This window comes from Rhinolophus sinicus, linkage group LG02, assembly GCF_036562045.2.
Source record: "Rhinolophus sinicus isolate RSC01 linkage group LG02, ASM3656204v1, whole genome shotgun sequence".
Taxonomy (NCBI): domain Eukaryota; kingdom Metazoa; phylum Chordata; class Mammalia; order Chiroptera; family Rhinolophidae; genus Rhinolophus; species Rhinolophus sinicus.
The window spans coordinates 137,897,765-137,919,019 of record NC_133752.1 but is presented as its reverse complement, the minus strand read 5'-3'; the positions used below and the strand labels follow the sequence as shown (position 1 = coordinate 137,919,019).

The window sequence follows — 21,255 nt, the reverse complement described above, 5'->3', positions numbered from 1 at the left end:
AACCCCACAAAAAAGACCTTTTTCCTAATTAAAATTTGAGAGGAAAATAACTGTGTGGCAATAGAAGTTTCTGAGGAGTACGTGTCTTCAGTATATTCACTGGCTGTAAGCATCCCTAAGGCAGGTAGTGTATTCTCAAAACTTAGCATAGGGGCCGAGGCAGGGTGGGCACTCAGGATATCTTTATTAAATGAAGACAAAAGGAAGAAAGAATGGAGTGGAAGGCAGGGCCTCTGTGTGCAGGCAGCAGGTGACGCACTGCAGAACTCCAAGAGGTACCACTGTCACAGCCAATTCTGATGGACTAAACGAACAGGATGGAATAAACAGAATAAATGAGAGCAGCCTTAAAGGGACATGGGGTTGCAGAAGCTATTTTGAGCTCCAAATATTTTTAGAATAGCAAGTTCTGATAAGCTCTCTCTCAATTTCAATAACTATAGCTGTTGACAGAAAAATGGCATATCATCTTTGCTTCATAATGAACACATTGAGAGGCTAAGTGAGCCAATTAAAGGTATACAGGACTTTAGTAGCACGTAGGATAGGTCTGGAGTCTCCAAAATCCAATTTCAACTTACTATATTGAGGCAAATGAGGCACAGCTTCCCTGCTTTCCTCCCTGTAGGCCACGCTGGGGTTTGGTGGGCGGGTTACAGGTTCTCTCATCCATATGGCTTCTTGTGCTTAATATTTATTCTGTATTGTAGTTCCACTATTTTAAGTGTTGCACTAGTATGTGTGATTTATTGGTCATAAATAAAATTTCATTTTCAGTGTTAAATTTATATGGTCCACAGTGAAGTAGGGCTGTCCCCATTTCATCCTGCCCAGTTGAGAACTCTTTATGTTTGCCTTCTCCACGGATGTAAATGCTAACCAAGAGAGTGGAGTGAGGCATTTTTATGCAGCCTCATCACTCTTTCTTGAAGGGACCACCCCTTGGTCACAAACATTGCGTCTATGTCTCCTTTGGTCTTACACATTAATCATTTACTTCATTTTCTTGGGAGCATTTATGGATAAAGTTAGTTTATGGATATTAAAAACACAGAAACCTCAATTTCCTTTCTATAAAACTCCATTGGAGCTGAAATTTTCAAAGTTGTTTTACCAAAGCAGTTATAAATCTAGAACCCGACAAAAGGAGGGAATTAAACACATTTATATGTTCTGCTTTTCTTTTCTTTTTTGATTGGTTACCCAGACACCCTTGTACCATGACAGAATTTAGGAAGTTACTAAAGTAAGAACATGGTTTTAGTCTTGCAAAATGGATTATAGATGCATAGTGGCCAGACGGGAAGATAGTCTTAAAGGTAAATAAATGTAATTTTTGTTAAAATAGATTATTGAGAAAACTTAATCCACAATATACTGAAATGTAGAGAACCTATATGCATTTATATGCTCACCTAATTATTCATGGAAGGTGGTGAGAGACATTTATTCAGTACTTGCCAGGGACTATACTAGATGTATAAATGTTATTTTATTTAATATAACTCTATATTTTGTAGATTTCCCTATTTCTGTCCTACAGATGAAGAAACATAAGATCAGAGAGCATTTAAGTACCTTGCACTGTTCACACAACTGGTAAATGCTGGAGGTGTGATTGGCTCCACAGTTTTGTATCATTACATAGAAACTTGGCAATGACACTTAAAATATTTGCCACACCTATAAAATTCGACAATATAATTTTCTAATGTATTTTTTAAATTCTACATTTTAAAAGAAATTACTTCTACTCACAACTTATCGTTATTCCAAGTTCCACATTGTGCTTCTTAGGGAGCTTTACATGAAATGTTCCACTACTTGGGATGACAGACTCTGTAATTTCAAAACAAACAAAAAAAAAGAAGTTTATTTACAGAAGATCAGAAAGAATGGAGCACCGATCAATGAAAATGCATCAGGAAAACTTGCATCATAATCTTCTTTAGTTAAAGCTGTAGGCACGGAAGTAAGGTGAATGCCTGTAAAATCCTGATAAACTAAGGTCCTGGTGAGGAATATGTCTTACCCATAGCAACTGTACATAATTCATGGCAACAGTTGTGTTCAGCATTTAAGTATAATTCAGGCAACATGTGCATCAGATTTACTGGTGATGCAAGTTAAAAATTGAGGTTCCTGAATCATCCCAGATCTATGGAATCAAAATCTCTGAAGATGAAGCCTAGAAATCTGCATTTTAAACATGTTCTCCAGGTGATTTTTCAGGCATAGTACAGTTTAAGAACCACAGGCATGGTTATATTTTTTTTCTCCCCAATCGTATTTTCTCAGAGTTTACTATTCAGCAATTCTTTTTTTCAACCGTTGTTTGAAGATACTAGGGGAAATAGATTTTAGGAAAGATTTCAGTTTGGTGCAGTGGTTGTTGATTTGGGGGAAAGGAAATGGAAGGGGCCTTAATTTGTAATGTAAACAGTGAAAAAGTACACTTAAGGAGGTAGAAGCAGGAGTGATATTCAAAACATTTCACAACCAGAACGGTACTGCCCACAGCCAATCAGACTGGATGCTGAGGATGGTTTGGAACACAGGGGCCCAGGAAGCCCCAAGGGCACCACGGATACACCTTTAGTTTCTGGATCATGGGGATCTCCAGAAGGTCCCAGAGAGGAGCAGGAGGAGAGGGAACACTGGAACAGGGTGAAGGTAAGCTCAGATATTGGCCAACCAGTACAGAAACAAGCTAATATAGTAGCCACAGAGAGACAACCAGTGTGCCCCAGTTGAATCTGCACCCTGGATGGAGCTAGGTTGATTTTACCAGGGCCTGACTAGTATTTTAGAAAGGAAGGAATTGCTGCATATTCTTAAATATACGCTTCTTAAAATTCCTTTCACAGTCAGGGAGACATTCAATTAGAGATAAGGTAAAACGGAAACATCCTCTGAGGAGATAACATCTATTCACCCTAAATTGCTAATGACTCTAATCCTTTCTTGAAGATTTTGGGAAGGGCTAGAAGAAAGAGGCTGCAAGAAGCAAGGGATTTATTTATTCTTTTCTTTAAATTCCACATATAAGTGAGATCATATGGTATTTGTCTTTCCCTGTCTGACTTATTTCACTTAGCATAATGTTCTCTAGGTCCATCCATATTGTTGCAAATGGTAAGAGTCTCAGAGACATAGAGGAAAGACTGAGGGTTGCTAGATGGGAAGGACGGTGGGGATAAGGGGGAAGGTTAGGGGATTAGAAAGCACAATCGGTAACCACAAGATTGCCATGGGGATACAAAAGTCAATTTCAGGAATGTGATCAATAATGTTGTAAAGGTTTTGTAGGATATCCGATGGACACTTGTCTTATTAGGGAGATCGCTTCAGGGATGATGTAGATGCCTGATCACTGCACTGTACACCTGAAGTTGAAGCTGAACAATAATGAATGTCAACTACAATTTCATATATATATATATTTACAAGAAGTGGAGTACAGCATTAGGAAAAGAGACTGGAAATGTAATGACTGTGTGCGATGTCAGAGGGGTAGTAGATGGGGGTACGGGGGTTATCACTGTGTGAGGGATATAAATGATAAATGTCTATTACATTGTTTTGTACACCTAAAAACTAAAAAAAAAAAAAAGAAGCAAGGGAAACTTCAGCCTAAAGGGAGGACTGTGAGATGGCTGAGCTAAACCCTTGGTTTTGCTCAAGACCAGATCCCCAACCTTCACACAAAGAACTATAGGCCCTTAGGCCTGTAACCCACTTTGTTAATCCTATATTTAACCTTTTGAGTCTGCAAAGCAGGGTGAGAGTTGGGATGGCCTCATGGAAACAGAGTTAGAGTACTACTCCCTTCCTTGTTCTGCCTTAACTTGTTCTTCCTGGCCTTTTGCACTTTCCTACAAGACCTGAATCTGATCTTCCAAGTCAGTAGATTCTCCACTGAGTATTAAACTGCAGAACACAATAAAATTTGGATTATACTGGGCCCTTCACCTGTAATACCATATATTAAAAAGGATCCCTAAGACCTCTAGAACTCCACCTGTAAATAATGGATTCCAGTTTTCATTCCCAGGGGAGTGAGGGAATCTGTTGCCTTCTCCAACTCCTCCCACTCTTTTAACTCTCCAGTCCTGTCAGGTGTGGCGAAGTGAGGGTCACAGACTGTGAGATGATACCTTTGGTTTCACTGTTGTCCTCAACTTACACTCGGATGTTCCAGGAAGGATCTTTTTTTCTGTCTTTTCTTTCCTTCCTTCCCTTCCCTTCCCTTCCCTTCCCTTCCCTTCCCTTCCCTTCCCTTCCCTTCCCTTCCCTTCCCTTCCCTTCCTTCCCTTCCTTCCTTCCTTCCTTCCTTCCTTCCTTCCTTCCTTCCTTCCTTCCTTCCCTCCTTCCCTCCTTCCTTCCTTCCTTCCTTCCCTTCCTCTTTTTCTTTCTTCATTCATTCAGCATTTGTACCCTCCTCATTTCCCAGTAGGATTTGAGCTACATAAAATTATTTCTTTCCCCCAGTAGATTTAAAAAAGGCTAACAAATTTTGATATATTGGGGGCCGAAAAAGAGAAATGAGGCAAGTAAGAAACACATAGGTGTGCTTTACTTTCTTATTTCAGGTACTGTAAGTGTCAAAAATATTTATTTCCAAAACATTTCTCAAATCCATGCCTTCCCTCCATCTCTCTCCTGAGTCTTCTTCATTCCCTGTTCCAATAATGGAATGCCAATTGCCACCTTCTTCTCACCCCTAAAGTGAATGACAGCTTAAGAATTTGGAATGAGCATGCAGACAGGGGACAGAGAGGACATTTGGAAGCGGCCATGTTTTTCCCAACAGCCAGTGTGCAGAGACGGGAGAAAGAAACAAGTGTACACGAGGAGTGCATGTGAGGTCCTGCCGAGAGCCTGTGTTTGGCTCTTTAGTCCTTGACATCTGGTTCTAGTATTTCCTGGGGCTGCCTACATTTCCTATCCTCAAGGGCTGTGTGCTTCCAGTAAATGCCTCTTCTCTGTCTAAAACTAGCTTGTGTGTATTTCTGTTGCTTGCAACTGAAAGATCTCTGATGAACACATTGATCCAGTAAAGGAAATGGGATGGAGCTAAGCAGAAAGCCCCCACGCAAGTGTTCACAGCTGTAGCAGGAAGAAATTGTTTGATTACTCAGATAAAGCATGCAAGTGTTCCCAGGTAAATGCAGAAGAAGCTATAGAACAGGGGTGTCCAAACTGCGGCCCACAGGCCAACTGCGGCCCACGGGCCAACTGCGGCCTGTGATCCATTGTTAATTGGCCCTCAGCAAATTCCAAAAACATATTTAGTTTACTTAAATAAACCAGGTGAGGCAATACGTACTTCACCTCGAGTGAGTGGCCCAGCTGTTTGTGTATTTTACTGCATATGGCCCTTGGTGAAAAACGTTGAAAAAATTTTGGACACCCCTGCTATAGAAGAACAAATGGCTTCCCTATTTATGGAACTCATTTCATGTATGTTTTAGTGGTATCTGTTTTAAGAAAAAGTTTGCTGTGAAAGGGGAGGGCAGCATATTATATGTATACAAACATATATGTATATATGTTTCCATGTAAGTATTTAACATCGTGCCTGGGATGCTATGCTTATACAAGTGAGGTCTTTGAATCATAAGGGCCAGGAAACACTGATGTAGAATAGTTACTATGGCAACGTTTTGCTTTTTTAAATTTTTAATGCATGGAAACTTGACCAAGATTAACATTGTTAATGACAGTGGAGGAGATATTATCACTTCCTGGAAAACAGTAATGGATCACTTTTGACTACATAAGATTTGAAATATTCATAATGATGAACAAATATCAACAAATAAATCTCTTTGATCAAGCTGTGGCTTCATTTTAATCTTTAAATGCCAACATGATTTATTTTGTATTTGGTAATATTTTTCCCTCTACAAATTATTTGGTGGTTAAAGCCAAGGCGCATTTAATTTAGGGTTTCTTAAAGAAATGCTAGTAAAGAGAAAATAGATTCAATATTTGGAGAAACAATAGGTTTAGAATAAGTAAATAGAATGTCTATTTTGTTAGATTCCCAAGTGATTATTTTGCGCTTCCCTGGTTTTTCTTTATCTTTGTTAATACTATAATTAAAAACACATTTGGGTAAACAAAGACCTCCTTCTTTCCAACTGGTCTGCTTTTTCTGCCTGAAGCAGTCATTGTTGGCACAGTGACACATAACCACCACATCTTAATTCATCAACCTGGACACCCTTGTGAGATTTGAAAAAAATTAAAGGATTCTAAGGAGGATGAATGTAAATGTTTAACTCCCATCCACTCAGAGAAAAGCACTGGGGTGCTAGTAATGATGGCAAACATCGTTTTATAGGATTTTCACTAGGACGTCTTTCCAGAACAAAGTGGTATTTATTTCCAACAAAATAACTTCAGAGTTTAAAGTAGAAACTTCCAGTATTCACAATATTGTAGATTGGTATTTAAAGGAGAGTATTGGAAAAAGGCAAAATGTAAATTGTGCGTATGTTATGACTATAGCTTTATAAAATTATATATGGTAAAAGATGGTAAAGCAATATAAAAAATTTCCATAATGTAACTATAATGTTGTTTGTACAGTAGCACCCATTTAAAGAGATAGATTTATGCACAAGTGTACTCACAGTCAAGCTTCTTAACCACTCTCTATGTCACTTAAAATGTTTATAAAATAGAGATAGCTTATCTTCAATACGCAATAGTTCGGGAATTACTATCTGGGTATAATATATTTCTGAGGAAGAATTTTGGAAACGGATGGCTGACATCCCCGCAATTAGGAGTGAATCCAGAAGGACAGGGCAATCTTGAAATAGCTCATGTCCAGAGATTTCTTACCAATGTTCTAAGTTCTCTAATGGCATTTTGGGGAGTTGAAAAGAATAATGAAGGTTCAGACTAGTTAATGGTAAAATCAGTGAGAGAAACGACCAGACTCATGTAAAGGGATTTTCAAGCTGGGTGTGAACCAAGCAGAGTTTGAAAGCTCGAAGTTCATAGCAGTGTCCACCTGCATGCTCAAATAGTTTCTTGTCAAGAGGCCTCAGCTGTTGAGGAATAAGAGCAGAGGCAGTAGATGATTAAATTGAGCCAGAGATTGAGATTTCCAGCAGTTTCTAACAGATTCCAGTAGATTCGTAATGACTAACCCGAGTGTTTTATTGAGGATTCTGATGCTGTATCTGGGCTCAGCAGGAGGCATTGACATCAATTAGTGATGTCTGCCATGAGCAAGGGAAGAGCAATGATAGGATGGAAGCACATTTTTTCTGGTCGTCTCCTAGTTATTTCTATTCACTAGAAATGGGTTATTTCAGGAACAATGGAGGACAGGGGCACATGCCCTTAGGTCCCTTTTTCCTGTCCTTTATTCAAGCAAGCTTGGAACAATGTGGGTTTAATAGACATAGTATCTATTTTTTCAGGAGCTTAAACCTAAGATATTAAAGTATTTAATCAAAAGGTACATAAAGTATACATATATATTAAGTATGGATTAAACAATGAACAAATATCGAGGATACACATGCAATAAACATGCATTTATAGCACAAGTAAATACTTAGATACTGCTTATGGAAAGGTCAAATTGTGCTGGCCATTCCACTACTGCGACATAGTGAGCAAACGCTGCTCAATGCCCTACAGTGCACAGGAGAGCCACCTCCCCTCAATCAGCAATGTCACTAGGGCAGAGATTCAGAAATCCAGCTGTTTCATGCCTGAGAAACTCTAATATGTCTTTGAAGAGGCAGTGTAATATGATATGGAAAAGACAGGTATAGGCCCATTTGCTTATTTTTTCAATTGTTTTCCTTGCCCAAGGCAATATATCAGAAAAAAATATTACTAAGAGCAACGTCAGAGAGTTTACTGCCTATCCTTCCTTCTAGGAGTTTTATGGTTTTGGGTCCTACATTTAAGTCTTTAATCCATTTTGAGTTTATTCTTCTTGTATACAGTATAAGAAAGTGGTGTAGTAAGTGTCCATCAATAGTCTATTGGATAAAGAAATTGTGGTACATATATATATACAATGGAATATTACTTGACCATAAAAAAGAATGAAATCTTACCATCTGTGACAACATGGATGGACCTAGAGGATAGTATGCTGAGTGAAATAAGTCAAACTGAGAAACACAAATAGCATATGATCTCACTTACATGTGGAATCTAAAGAATAGGATAACTGAACAAACAAAACAGAAACAGACTTAGAGAGAACAAAGTGATGGTTGCCGGAGGAAGAGGGGGTGTTGGAGGGCTGGGTGAAAGAGGTTAAAGGTCTAAGAAATACAAATTGGTAGTTACAAGATAGTCATGGGGATGTAAAGTACAGCATAGAGAATATAGTCAATAATATTGTAATCACTATGTATAGTGTCAGGTGAGCTGATAGGGGGAATCACTTTGTAAATTATGTGGAGGTCCAACCACTGTGCTGTATACTTCAGACTAATGTAAAATAATGTTGGATGTCAACTGTAATTGAAAAAGAAAAAAAGAAAAAGAAAAGAAACATCTTATATAAATAAAAGAAAAGACAGATGTCAGTCAACAGATCTGGGATCCACCATTCACTTTGCTGTATGACCTTGAGTTTCCTCACCTGTACCTCAGTTTCCCCATTTATAAGTAAATGAAAGTACTGGATTCTAAGAGTCCTTTCAGCGCTAATGTTCTGTGACTATAGTAATGTACACTCTGAGGCCACTGGACAGTCTTCTTTGAAAACCATGCCCTCACCACCATCTGACTGATGCTTCTAGGTTCCTTCTACTGGACTCCTGCTTGGCCTCAGCCAACTAAAAGGGGAAGGTACCAAACCTAAGTTGGGCCTATTAGATTCTTTCTCTTGGGAATTAGAAATCAGAACTGGCTGCTACTACCTGGACGCTTTAGCAAAGAGGGAACAATCGTGCAATTAAGTCAGAGAAAACTTGTTCAGAGGCAAATAGAGCAGATGTGCAGAAACAAGGAGGATCCGGAGAGCGGGAACCCTAGAGAAACAATGGGTATGAAATCAGTTCTTCATGCACATTGAAGCTCCTGATGCGCGTCCTTCAGAAGGGCCAACTGAACGGTATTCGTTTGCTCATTCATTCATTCATTCAGCAAGTGCTGGCTGAGAGCCTCCTGCATTCCAAGTACTATTTGGGGGCACACCAGTGAACAAAGGGTACGACATCCCTGACATCACGGATTTTTCTATTGAAAAAGACAAGATAATAAATACATACATATACTACACAACCTCAGAGCCTGAGAAGGGCTAAGGACCATAAATGTGGGCAAGGAGACAGAGTGACAGACAGTCAAGGAAGGCTTCTCTGAGCAAGTGACATTTGAACAAAGACCTGAATGAAGGGAGCAAACCACCCGAGCTCCCCAGGCCGAGGACGCCGCTACTGCAGAGACGGGATCACGCTGATATGGCAAGAGCAGCTAGAACATGTGCCCTTTCTCAGTCTAAGTCCTATCTTCCTTCAGAGAGAGTTCAGTGTGTGGATGGTCCTTCCATCGTACTGCATTCCCAACTCCAGACCTGAGAGAATAACACTCACTTTTGCTCTAACATGCCACTTGACCGCAATCTCCCAGCAGTTAGCTCCCTCATCAGCTTTCCCTCACTACACACGTTTCTCCCTGAAGACCCCCGGTTACTTAAGTCCTCCCTTTCTTCTCAGGCTTATCCTTTAGTACTTTCCATCCCTCACTAATCTAGACTTTTTCACAGGCAGTATGTGTAATGGTTAGAGTGTGGCCTTTGGAGCCAGACTGCCTGGGTTAAACTCTCAGCCCTACCATTAATAACATGGACCTGTTTTCTGTGGACATAATAACAGTAAACTTCTCCATTGTTGTTATAAGGGTTAAGTGAGCTGATACACACACAGTACTTAGAAAAGTGTCATGCCATAGAGTAAGCATTGGATAAATATTATCATTATCATTTTGAAGCTATTATCAGAAGCATTCATCTGCTCTTCCTGCAACAATATAAACCTCTGTGACTTAAATTTTCCTTCTGTTGAAACTTCTCAGGAAATCTCAGTCTCAGTCTCTGGTTCAATCTAATCATCTACCATCTCTGCTCATATTCCTTGGCAGCAGAGGTCTCTTGCCATAAAACAACTTCAGTGGGTAGGCCAAATGGCTCAGTTGGTTAGAGCATGAGCTCTGAACAACAGGGTTGCTGGTTCGATTCCTACATGAGTCAGTGAGCTGCGCCCTCTGCAACTAGATTGAAGACAATGAGCTACTGCTGAGCTTCTGGAGGGGCGGCTGGATGGCTCAGTTGGTTAGAGCGCGAACTCTGAACAACAGGGTTGCCACATGGGATGGTGGGCTGGGCCCCCTGCAACTAAAGATTGAAAACGACAACTAGACTTGGAGCTGAGCTGCGCCCTCCACAACTAAGATTGAAGTACAATGACTTGGAGCTGGTGGGCCCTGGAGAAGGACACTGTTCCCCAATTAAAAAAAAATGTATAGTTGGAATATATGTTGAAATTAAAAACAAACAAACAAACAAACAAACAAAAACAAACAACTTGACCAGACAGTTTGATATTGCTATAAACTCAGAGCTTCCAGACTCTGCTTGTTTTACCACTCAGCTTGAAAATCCTTTTATACAAGTCTGGTTGGTTTTCTCACTGATTTCCCCACTAGCTAGTATAAACCTTCATCATTCTTTTCAAATCTTTTCAACACGCTGACACTTTCACCCTCACTTGACAGTTCTTACTTGAACTTCCTAAATGCAGCTAAAAATGTATTTATATTCTCCCATCCTTCTCTTCAATCTCATAGAAAGAAGTCTTGCACTTTCTGTGTTAGACTAGTTATCTATATTCTAGATATCTTCATCTCTCATGCCTTTCAGGACCCAATTCCACCAATTATCTTTTCTCCCTCATTCATTTCAGGCCCAAAACATGCTCAAATCTCTCCAATATTAACAAAACAAAACTAAGCAAAACAAAACAACGAAACAAAATAACACCCCTCAGATCCCTGAATCACCCTCTATCTGTTGTCCCATTTTCTTTCATCTACAGCAAAATTTCTTGGCATTGCCAAATGTCCCCTGGGGCAAACCCGATCTTAGTTGAGAACCACTGATTCAAAGATAAGGCATTATATAAATAGAGCACTGAGTATATAACTAAATGCTGTAGAAGTTCTAAAAAGAGGAGTCTATAGTGGCCTCCAGTCCCTTTTATCCTTTCACTGCATTTTTCCTGCCAAACCCTCTTCCAAAACTCAATGCCTTGGCAGACAGCAAGCAAAGTTTATCTGTACGTCTCCACATTTCCCTCACTCCTCAGATCTCACTGCACTCTGACTTCCGTCTCTCAGTTCCCCGAAACTACTCTGTAACATCTTTCTTTCTCATTGGCAGGTCCAGTGGACATTTCCTGTCTTGTATTACTTGAGTCCTCCACCGCACCTTTATGTTATTAACCATGACTTTTGCCTTGAAACTCTTGCTTCGGCTTCCAAAACACTACCTGTTTGGACTTTCCTCCCACTTCTAATAGTGCATCTTTGTTATCTCCTTTGCTAGCATCCTTTCCCTTTAAATTTTAGTATTCCTTAGGCAGAATCCCCTCAGAGGTCCCCTTCTTTCTCCCACTCTCTCCCCAGAGGTCTCCTTTATTACAATGACATTCACAATCACTAACGTGGGAGTATGTCCTCAGTCCTGCTCTCTAGCCCAGACCTGATGCTGGACCCCAAGAGCTACTGCCTGCAGTCTCCTGGGCACTTCCGTTAGCATTTCAGTGGCAACACACATTCAATAAGTCTATTCTTCTCGTCCAGCAGTTCTTGATCTTGTCTAATCGGCTACGAGCTCCTAGAAGATATTGATCCTTTCTATTTTCTCTTTCAATGATCTGAATGTAGCACAGTGCCTAGTGCTTAGTAACTGGTGCTCGATGATTGTATTTTGAATTAAGGAATGAATGTGCTGTCCTTTACCTCCTAGTATTGGCAGTGGATACCTGCTCATGTCTAGAATAGAACTTCCTGTTATCGCCAAATTTCCACTCTTCAAGTTTTCCTCCCAGTTAAAGGCATAGCTATTTGCTCCCGACCCTTACACCTCAGGAGTCATCCATAATCTTCATCTTCTCTCATCTTCCGTATCCAATCCATAAGCAGGTTCTGTTAGCCCTGCTTCAAGCCGTGTCCTAACTTTCACTATTTGTCACCATTTCTAGCACTCCCACCTTGTCCAAGCCACCATTACTCCTTACCTGTCCACCATTCCTCCTATAACTGGCTTTTCTGCTTCTGCTATTGTCCCACCTCATTTCAGAAGGGACTCTCTAAAACATTCATCAGGTTCTCTCACTCCCTCCACAAAATGCTCCCTGACTTCGAATATAATCTAAACTCTTTACCAAGGTACTTTATTACTGGGCCCCTTCCAACCTCTCCCCCGCCTTCTCCAAATCCAAATAGGATTCTCATCCCAACTCCCTTATATGCTGCAGCAAGAGCCTTGTTTGTTGTTTCTCAAATCCATCAAGCTCATGTGTTTTACACTGGCTGCTCCCTCTGCCTGAAATGCTCTCCTCCCAGATTCTCACTTGGCTGGTTCCTTCTGAACCTTCAAACCTCTGCTCAAATGCCACTTCCTTAGAGAATCATCCTAAGAAAATAGTTCCCCCGTTCTCTAATTCCCATTCTCCTTTATTTTCCTCAGAGCACTTATTAGTCCCCGTTTATATTTGTTAATTTAAAACTTAACTTTCTGTACTGCTATAATATGAGCTTCATTAAGACAGGGATCTTGTTTTCCTTTGCTGTCTACGGTTGCACCTCCGTTGCACAGAAGAGGAATTGGCCCCCAGTAAACACTCAGCAAATGTGTGTTGGGTAGTGCTATCTCTAGGTCTGAAGACATATCTACACTGACTGGTAAAGGTGTTTTGGCTCTGTGAGGTAGTACTTCCCTGTGTAAAGATAATTTGCTCAAACGGGAACTAGTACCAACATCTAAAACCCGCACAACAGTTAGCTCCCTTCATGACCACACATAAGTGAGGCTCCTCTGGGCCCTCTTCCTGACAAGGACTTGTCCTTCACCTTGTTCCTTGGCCTGCTGAGCTGAGCCATTTTAACAAGCTTCTTGCTAAATCAATGTATTGAGAATCCCTCCACCCTGAAAATATAATCAAATTCCTCATCCCTCCAAATCAAGCTCCTCTTAGTAATTTTCCATCTGATGACTCCCTCACCATCATCTTGCCTGGTAGCTATAAATTCCTGGCTGTCTTTCCTGTTTTGGAGTTGAGTTCAATCTCTCTTCCCTAATGTAAGTCTTGATCTCTCTTGCAATGGTCTCGAATAAAGCCTTCCTTGTCATTGTTAACAAGTGTCTGGTGCAATTTCTCTTTAACACCAAAGACCAAAAAGTTACCTGCTGGGCTTGTATAAATCCAGCTAACAAATTTTCATTGTTCCCCTCCAAACCTTCTTATGTTCTGTGCAGTGCAAAGGGTCCAAGGGAGGCTTTTCTTGTCTGTGTGACTGAAGAATATGGTTTCTCTGGCATATAGGGGAAAGTCAGGGAGAATGAAAGCGACATTACTTCTTTTTATCCCCTTTATAGTGGCTATTACTTATTTATGTTGTCACCTTTATTTTCAACTGTTCTGGTGGTGATGTGTTAATGAATAATACAACAATGCTCAACTCAAAAGGACACCCCAAATCTCCTAAACAAAAACGTGTTCAGTATATTAAAAAAAAAGTTTCCCTCCTGCCACATAATCCACATCATTCACATGCTGTCCACTCCTGACTCTGCAGCAAACAGCGATTCTATGATCATACCTGCAACATCAAATTCAATTTCCAAGGTGACCTTGCTCGTGATTGAAGAGTCTCGGAGGAGCTGATTGGCTTCCTCGAAGGTGCTGTCTTCAGTTGGAATCCCATTAATGGCCATCACTCTGTCTCCAATCTGTAGCACCCCACATCTGAATTTGGAACCACACGTTAGACGTTGTAGCTAGAGTAAATAGTTATCTGCTTTGTTTGATTCTTGCAAAATGAAAGAATCATTTGGTCTTGTTTATTCAATGCTGTGGGACTCATAGCAGGTCAACTGCAAGCTCTGGCACGCTCGCATCTCATGGTTACACATGGGAACAAGGGAATCTTGAAGTATCCCAGAGAGGTAATTAATAATTCAGCACCATGGTATTGTTATAATCTGATCTGAACTGATATATCGTAAGGATGAATGTACATTCCCCCCATGGCAGAGAAATTATTAAAATTTGAACTTAGAGATTTTTAAATAGATTTTCCCCCCTTTTAATTAATACAGCCTCTAATCCCCGATAGACAAAAACCTGCTAGATAAAAACATTCATGCTCGTTATTCTGCTCAAAACTGATCAAGAACATAAAATTTTATTGTCAGAACAGAGAGTTCATTACATCTTACATTTCCTGCACCGAGCCCTGTTCCATAATTTATTAGCTGTGCAAAGTTAGCCAGCACAAGAAATGCAGAGCAGGAAAAGATGCTGGTGAAAGAAAGCACCTCACCTCTCAGCCGGGCTGTCAGCTTCAATATAAGAAATCAGAGGTGGAGAAGAGAGAGTCTCCGTGGCAAACACACTGCCCTGCAGTTGGATCCCAAACCCTGTCACAGGATCTGCTGTCAGCACAACCTCTGTGGTTTCTGTGTGAACAACCTGTCCAGCCAAGCCCACTGTGCTGGAGGCTAAAGACACTGGAGGAAGAAACACAAAACAGAATAAGTTTAGCTGGAAGCAAGCATCAGGAATAGCAGCATTTCTGAAACAGATCACGTCTCTGAGAAAAAGCTCATTGGCAATGGTGGAAGGTTATATTTCGGTCGTCTAGCAAAAAGTTTAGCCAGAGCTGAACAAGAGGAATCAATCTCCCCGTACTTGTCACAGTTCAGTGTAGCCTCCTTCCTCTACCAACCCCCACCCCTCCTATTGGGGACAGTTGTGGGAGCTGAAGGAAGAGGACTTGGGGACAGGGTATTTGGGTTCCCGTCCTGGTTCTACCACTCAGCAACCAGCTGGGTGACCTTAGAGTAAGTCAATCTCTTTCCTAGCTAGGAAAGAGTAGGCGGGGCTAATGTTTTTTCCACATTAGCCATCTCTGCCAAAGCTTTAAGCTTTTTTCAAACAATCTGGCCCCCAGCTTGGAGGAAACGATCGAAGTCTGGCTCTTGGAGTGGTGAGGATATGCTGGTCATCGCCCTTCATCTAGCATTGGGTTGGCATGAAGTCGTTTAAATGCTACATCCCTCCTCCTCCCATATGTGGTCTTTTCAGGCCTTGTTCTCTCCCACTGCGTCTCCAGTCTACTTTGTTATCTCTTACTTCATCCATTCCTCTGATACTCCTGTAAGCCCCCATGCACACATCTCTGTCTTGTTTCCATTCCCAACCCAGGTCGTGAAAGTGCTGCTCCACTCCTGGATGCCCTTCTCTCAGGGCTGCCCACTGGGACCTGTGCCTCCTTTGCTTTCTGTTAAGAGTTCTGCGTGCAGAGTCCCACCTGGACTGTCACTTCCTCCAAAAAAGGGCCTTCCGGTTCCCTTACTTTTTAATTGAAACCTGATGACACCATATACCTCAAAACCCTCTCCAACCAGAAAATATTTTCTTTCATTCTCCCTGCAAGGGCCAAGGAGAGACAAGGGTTTCTAAGAGTCCTTGCTCACCATACGCAGTTCTGTCTTCCTTCCTTTCTTCCTTCCTTCCTTCCTTCCTTCCTTCCTTCCTTCCTTCCTTCCTTCCTTCCTTCCTTCTTTCCTTCCTTCCTCCTTCCCTCTCTCTCTCCCTCCTTTCCTCCCTCCCTCCAGTTCTTCCTTCTTTCCTTTTACCTCAAACCACTCTTATTTAAAGTTGCATATTCTGTACTTACTTTTGTGTTGTCTTATCTTGAAAACCATAGTTTTCTATATTTACAATCTCTTCCCCCTTTTTCTCACTGAGGTCAGGACTTGGCTCTTAATCTATCTCCGCTATCATGTAGCTTTTCCTTGCCCCTAGCATTTTAACATGGTGATGTTCTAATGTGCTGGATTTATGGCTCTTCAGCTCTCTCAATGCTGCTTACTAGCAATTCCACCCTACTTCAACCCTCTGCCTGCAGAGCTCTAAGCTGGACCTCACCTTCCTTCAAAATGGGTGGATCTCCAAGATCACAATATCCGAATCCTCTTTGTTGATCATATATCCTTATTAGCCAACTCTCCCAGTTCCAGTGACCTAGTTTGCTCCTCTTTAAGACTTCTAATCCCATATCCTCTCATTTGTCTTCTAGTAGAGCGGTTTTCAAACAATATATTTAGCAACAGATTTCCCCTCCTTAAAACGAAAGCATATAAAGGATGCCTTTATATTTCCAATAAAAACAGAGCTACTGCAGTTGAGGTAGAAATGGGAGCCCCCAAAAGCCTCCTCCTTCTTCATGGGGCAATCTGGTGAATGCAGTTTGAAAACCGCCATCTTTATCCATTGCCTTTTACTAGCACCATTTCCCTCCATACTCTACCTGGACCCCTGGCGACCACTTCAATGATACATCTGCTAGTATCAGATTCTTAAACTGCATGATTTTCTGTGCTCCAGTGTTCTGTAATACCCAGTTGACTCCACTGCTGTTATTAAGTTGCTGAGTGGTGTTAGAGCAAGTCATGACAAAGTAACATTATTCTCTATGAGGCCCTAGAATCCTTTGCTGTGTAATATTTTGGCAATTTATTGGATTCCTCACAGGATGTCTCAAACGTTTCTACCCTTACCATGGTCAAGCTTTACTCTTTACTTCACTTCTTACAAGACTGAAAAGATCCAACCATATGACAAGCGATCCTTAAACAACATTGTTTTCAACCTTGATTTCTCTGTATTTTTAATACTATCCCTTTCTACTCCTTCTGTGATTTTGTGCCATAAAAAAACTTTCTTGCCACTTTTTCCAACTTTCCTACTCACTTCCCTAGCTTTCTGGCTTCTCTCGATGATTTGTACTGATTCTGAAACTGCTTACCATTCGGCTTCTCCCTTCACCCTTTACTGAAACTACTGATGACTTCCTTACTGATGACTTCCTGATTGCCAAAATGAATGGCCCCATCCGCTCTAACCACTTTGCAGAAACTGGGTTTGGGAATTATCCCTTTCTTTCTGAAATTGCTCTCTTGGTTTCAATGAAGCTTGGTTCTTAGTTTCCTACTTTTTCAGCCTCTACCAGCTCTTTTGCCTTCTCTGCACTCCAAACACAGAGTTGCCCATGGTTCTGTCCTGACTTTTTTACTCTCATTCTTGCCTTCATCCACTTCTAAAATATAACTTCTGCATGTATCTTCTCAAATTTACCTCTGTGGTGTCTCTACAGTGACAAATTTTCTGGCATGATGGATATGTCAACCACAGTGATATCTCATTGATTCCTCAAACTCAACACTTTCAAAACTGAGTCAATCACCTCTTTCTCATGGCCACTACTATTTCTATGGGACTATCATACTTATGGTGCTCAGGCTTGAAATCTCAAAGTAGCCTTTGACTCACAACTCCCCGTTGTCTAAAATTCAATCAATTTTGTATAAATCACCTTTTCCATTCTTACTGTCAATGCCTTAATTCATTACTTTTTACATTAATTATTCTAATATGTGTTTCTTTGTTCGCTAATGCCCAATGCTTTCAACAGATAATGGCCAGATTAACTTTCTCTTCACGATGAGGTCCCAATTTATCTACTTCCCTGGAGTAGAGCCTCATCCTTGCTAGTATAGATTTCTATTTAGAATTCCAACCATGTCCCTGCTCTTGTCTTATGCTAACAGCATGCATATTGCTGCCAGAGACCATCCCCAGTTTAGGCTCTTTCAGTGGTTCCTTATTTCCCATAGAACAACATCGTCCAATCTTAGCAGAGCACACAGAGCCCTTCATGAATTCACTTTCTCCTGCCCATCCAGTCTCATGTTCTTCTGAGCTCCCTTCATGAGCCATGTGCTCCAGCACTGCTTTCATACCTCTGTGTCTTCAAATATATTGTGCCCTCTGCCCCTTTCGTTCTTACCCTGGGTTTTCGATGTCCCTTTCCGTGCCTTATCCAGGCAGCATTATGTACTTATGTTTCTACATTTCCAGATTTCTGATACATCGTCCTATTTCAGCATTTATCAGATTTTTATTTGCCTGCCTGTCTCTCCCCTTGACTCCGAGTTCTTTAAAGTTTGGGACGAGATCTTTTCATCTCTGAAATCCCAGTGCCTGGAACATTCAGTGCAATGCTAAATAAATGAGGAATGAATTACATTTTGTGATTTCATCTGCATTTTGCTTTTTGGAACCAACGTCTCGTGTAGATTCTGCTAAGTTAAGGAACTAGAAGTCATCTTGTGGGACCCAAAGTTTTCCACGGTGTAGATCATCCCAGCTCTGCAGCTGACATGGCAGAGGATCGTGGGGTGGATCATATGTCTAGAAGCAGTAAAGAAAAATGTACTACTTGTAAAGATGCACCACCATGTTCTATCTCAGCACGATGAACGGCAATGAGATTAAAGCAGCCTGCAGTGGGGAGGGAAGGCAGCTTCCAACCCTAAGCTTTTCCCAGGTGGTGACTACAATTGCAAAGTCTGATGCATGGATTATCTGTCTCGCGTTTTCTAGGGGTCTTTGTTGATGTCGGCAGTCCTTTGCTTGCTCTCCAGACCGTATGTTTTGTTACTGGAGGCACACAACCAGTAGAAGATAGCAGTTCCTGGCAGTTAGGATCTGGACCATTGATTTCTTTCCAGTTAGTGCTCACAGCAAGCAGGAATACAATATCAGAACGTCACCTATTTGCAGATCACTTCCATTTCCAGGTGAAGCTGTTTGGGCTTCAACAAGAATACTTTCTGTGAATCTTTCTGTAGGTTCACATGAACATATATTGTTTTCCTTTGGAAATCTCTATTTGGTATGGATTTTTGAACTGCTTAATTGGAGTTCAACACTGTTGTTGAACTTTCAGGTCAGCTGACTACCATCTCCGCTAAGAAAGAATCAAGAAGAAACGGACAATTTAATAGTAACAAGAGAGATTTGGTTAGATATAGTGAAGACCTTCTCAAAAAAGAGCCTTGTTATATTTCTTGGAATAGTTAGGGAGGATGAAAACATTTTCTGTAGAAGGTTTGGAGCACAGAAATCAGTACTAATTCACTGTGAGTATCATTCACTTTATAAGTTCTAGCTAGAGGCAAGTTGAGGTGATAGAAATCAGTAGGAAATTTAATTCAGGATTAAAATGTATTAAACATTGGTTTTATAATTATGTAAGGTTATAATTTACCTAATAAATATAGGATTACATTAAATAATCTAGGATTTTACAATGAACTCTGAGAGTCCTCTGACATATTGGAATATGTTCTTTGAAACAGTGAAATTTCATTTGAAATTGTACATACTGATTACTCACAGGCATTGAGGCCTTGGACGTTATTGCCAGATGTGAGAAAGATAAATTGTAGACTTCAAGATGATGAGCCAGAGGAAAAACAACCAATATTACTTGGATGAGAAAAAGGTGAGCTTGATTATCTGGCTTCATTAATGCGGTCAACCAGCAGGAGAATATAACGGTGATTTATGAATTATAATCCTATAGTTTAAAATTTTGTATAGCGAATTCTCTGTCCAGTGGCAAATGCGCCTGCAAGGCACTGGCTCTGGCCTGAGATGTGCCCACTACTATTCATTGGTGAGGATGGCATGACTACACTGCTACGCTCTGTTTGAATACTGCTAACTGGTGTGCGCCATCGTTGTGTTCAGGACCCGCATCTGCTCTGTCCTGTTCACATTCACCTTTGGAGGGGTTTGTTCACAACCCTTCCAGAAATGCCCCTGTGTTTTTGTCAATTCTTGTCTTTCCTAATGTAAACAAGGGAGGAAAACCAAAGACAGCTCTTTAACTCCTAACGTTTAAAACTCAGTCAGAGGGCCGGGCTGGTGACTCAGGCAGTTAGAGCTCCATGCTCCTAACTCCGAAGGCTGCTGGTTTGATTCCCACATGGGCCAGTGGGCTCTCAACCACAAGGTTGCCGGTTCGACTCCCACAAGGGATGGTGGGCTGCGCCCCTTGCAACTAAAAACAGCAACTGGACCTGGAGCTGAGCTGCGCCCTCCACAACTAAGACTGAAAGGACAACAACTTGAAGCTGAACGGCACCCTCCATAACTAAGATTGAAAGGACAACAACTTGACTTGGGGAAAAAAAGGAAGTCCTGGAAGTACACACTGTTCCCCAGTTAAGTCCTGTTCCCCTTCCCCAATAAAATCTTTAAAAAAAACTCAGCCAGATGTTTCCTTAATTTATTTAGAAGGCAGTGAGATTTACTGTCAGTATAAAAAGCATTGAAAAGTATAGAAAGCAAGGACCTCCAAGATTTATGAATACACCATGCTTGTCCTTTGCTCCTATAATTTAAGACCTCGATCTCGCTAAAGTGTTCCACGTTTACAGTCGACCTGCTATGGATCCAACATATTGTGTACCATGTCATCCAGTTCAGGAACTCAGTGGGGGTAGCAAACAGCTCCCTTCTCTCATGGGGACTGGTGGGGGGCAGATCTTAAGCTCTTCCCTATAACAGCCTCATGCATGGTCACATAAAAGCTTACCACTAGCTGCCTCTGTCTTCTGTTCTTTTTTCAGGGGTTGGTGGAAGGAATAAAAGTTGTTAGGTTTTCTCTTTCTCTTCTTTTTAGTTTTTTTCAAGGTTGCCCTCCCTAGTAGTAAGTGATGATGACGAAAGAGGCAGAGAGCATTCTGGGAATATGTTCTAACTGATACTCTTTGTTGCAACTCAGGCAGACGGGGAACAGGCAGAGTCTCTACACTGGCTCCCCGTACAGGAGCAGGAAGCAAAAAGCAGGGGGAGCCAGCCAGATCCACTGCTCAGGCATGCCACCAGCACAGGGGGATTAGGGGTATTGGAAAAAGACTTGGCCTCTACAGCAGAAACAGGGGCAGTTCCTGCTGTGGGGGGGAAAGTCAGTAAGATTCTGGAAGAGGTGACAAGAGGATTCCCTCTGTCACATGGCTTTGCAGCCCTCCCAGGGCTTTGTGACACTCCTTAAAGTCTAGTGCTGGGGACACTCATCCTGTCCTGTGAAAGAAACACAGCACTTTCCTGTTTTAATCCTCGTAAC

At 41.2% G+C, this 21,255-nt stretch overlaps 1 protein-coding gene across 14 annotated transcripts in view; it reads right to left on the bottom strand.

Annotated features, from left to right (window-relative positions):
* The window catches only part of GRIP1 (glutamate receptor interacting protein 1), a 621,870-nt gene that overhangs the window by 61,183 nt on the left and 539,432 nt on the right, over positions 1–21,255 (bottom strand). For all 14 annotated transcript variants that reach the window (XM_074325454.1, XM_074325453.1, XM_074325445.1 and 11 more), the window contains 3 exons: positions 14,596–14,782; positions 13,873–14,018; positions 1,759–1,839 (listed from right to left, as the gene is read on the bottom strand). In XM_074325454.1, coding sequence (XP_074181555.1) covers positions 1,759–1,839; positions 13,873–14,018; positions 14,596–14,782 — 414 coding nt within the window. The remainder of the gene's footprint in view (positions 1–1,758; positions 1,840–13,872; positions 14,019–14,595; positions 14,783–21,255) is intronic.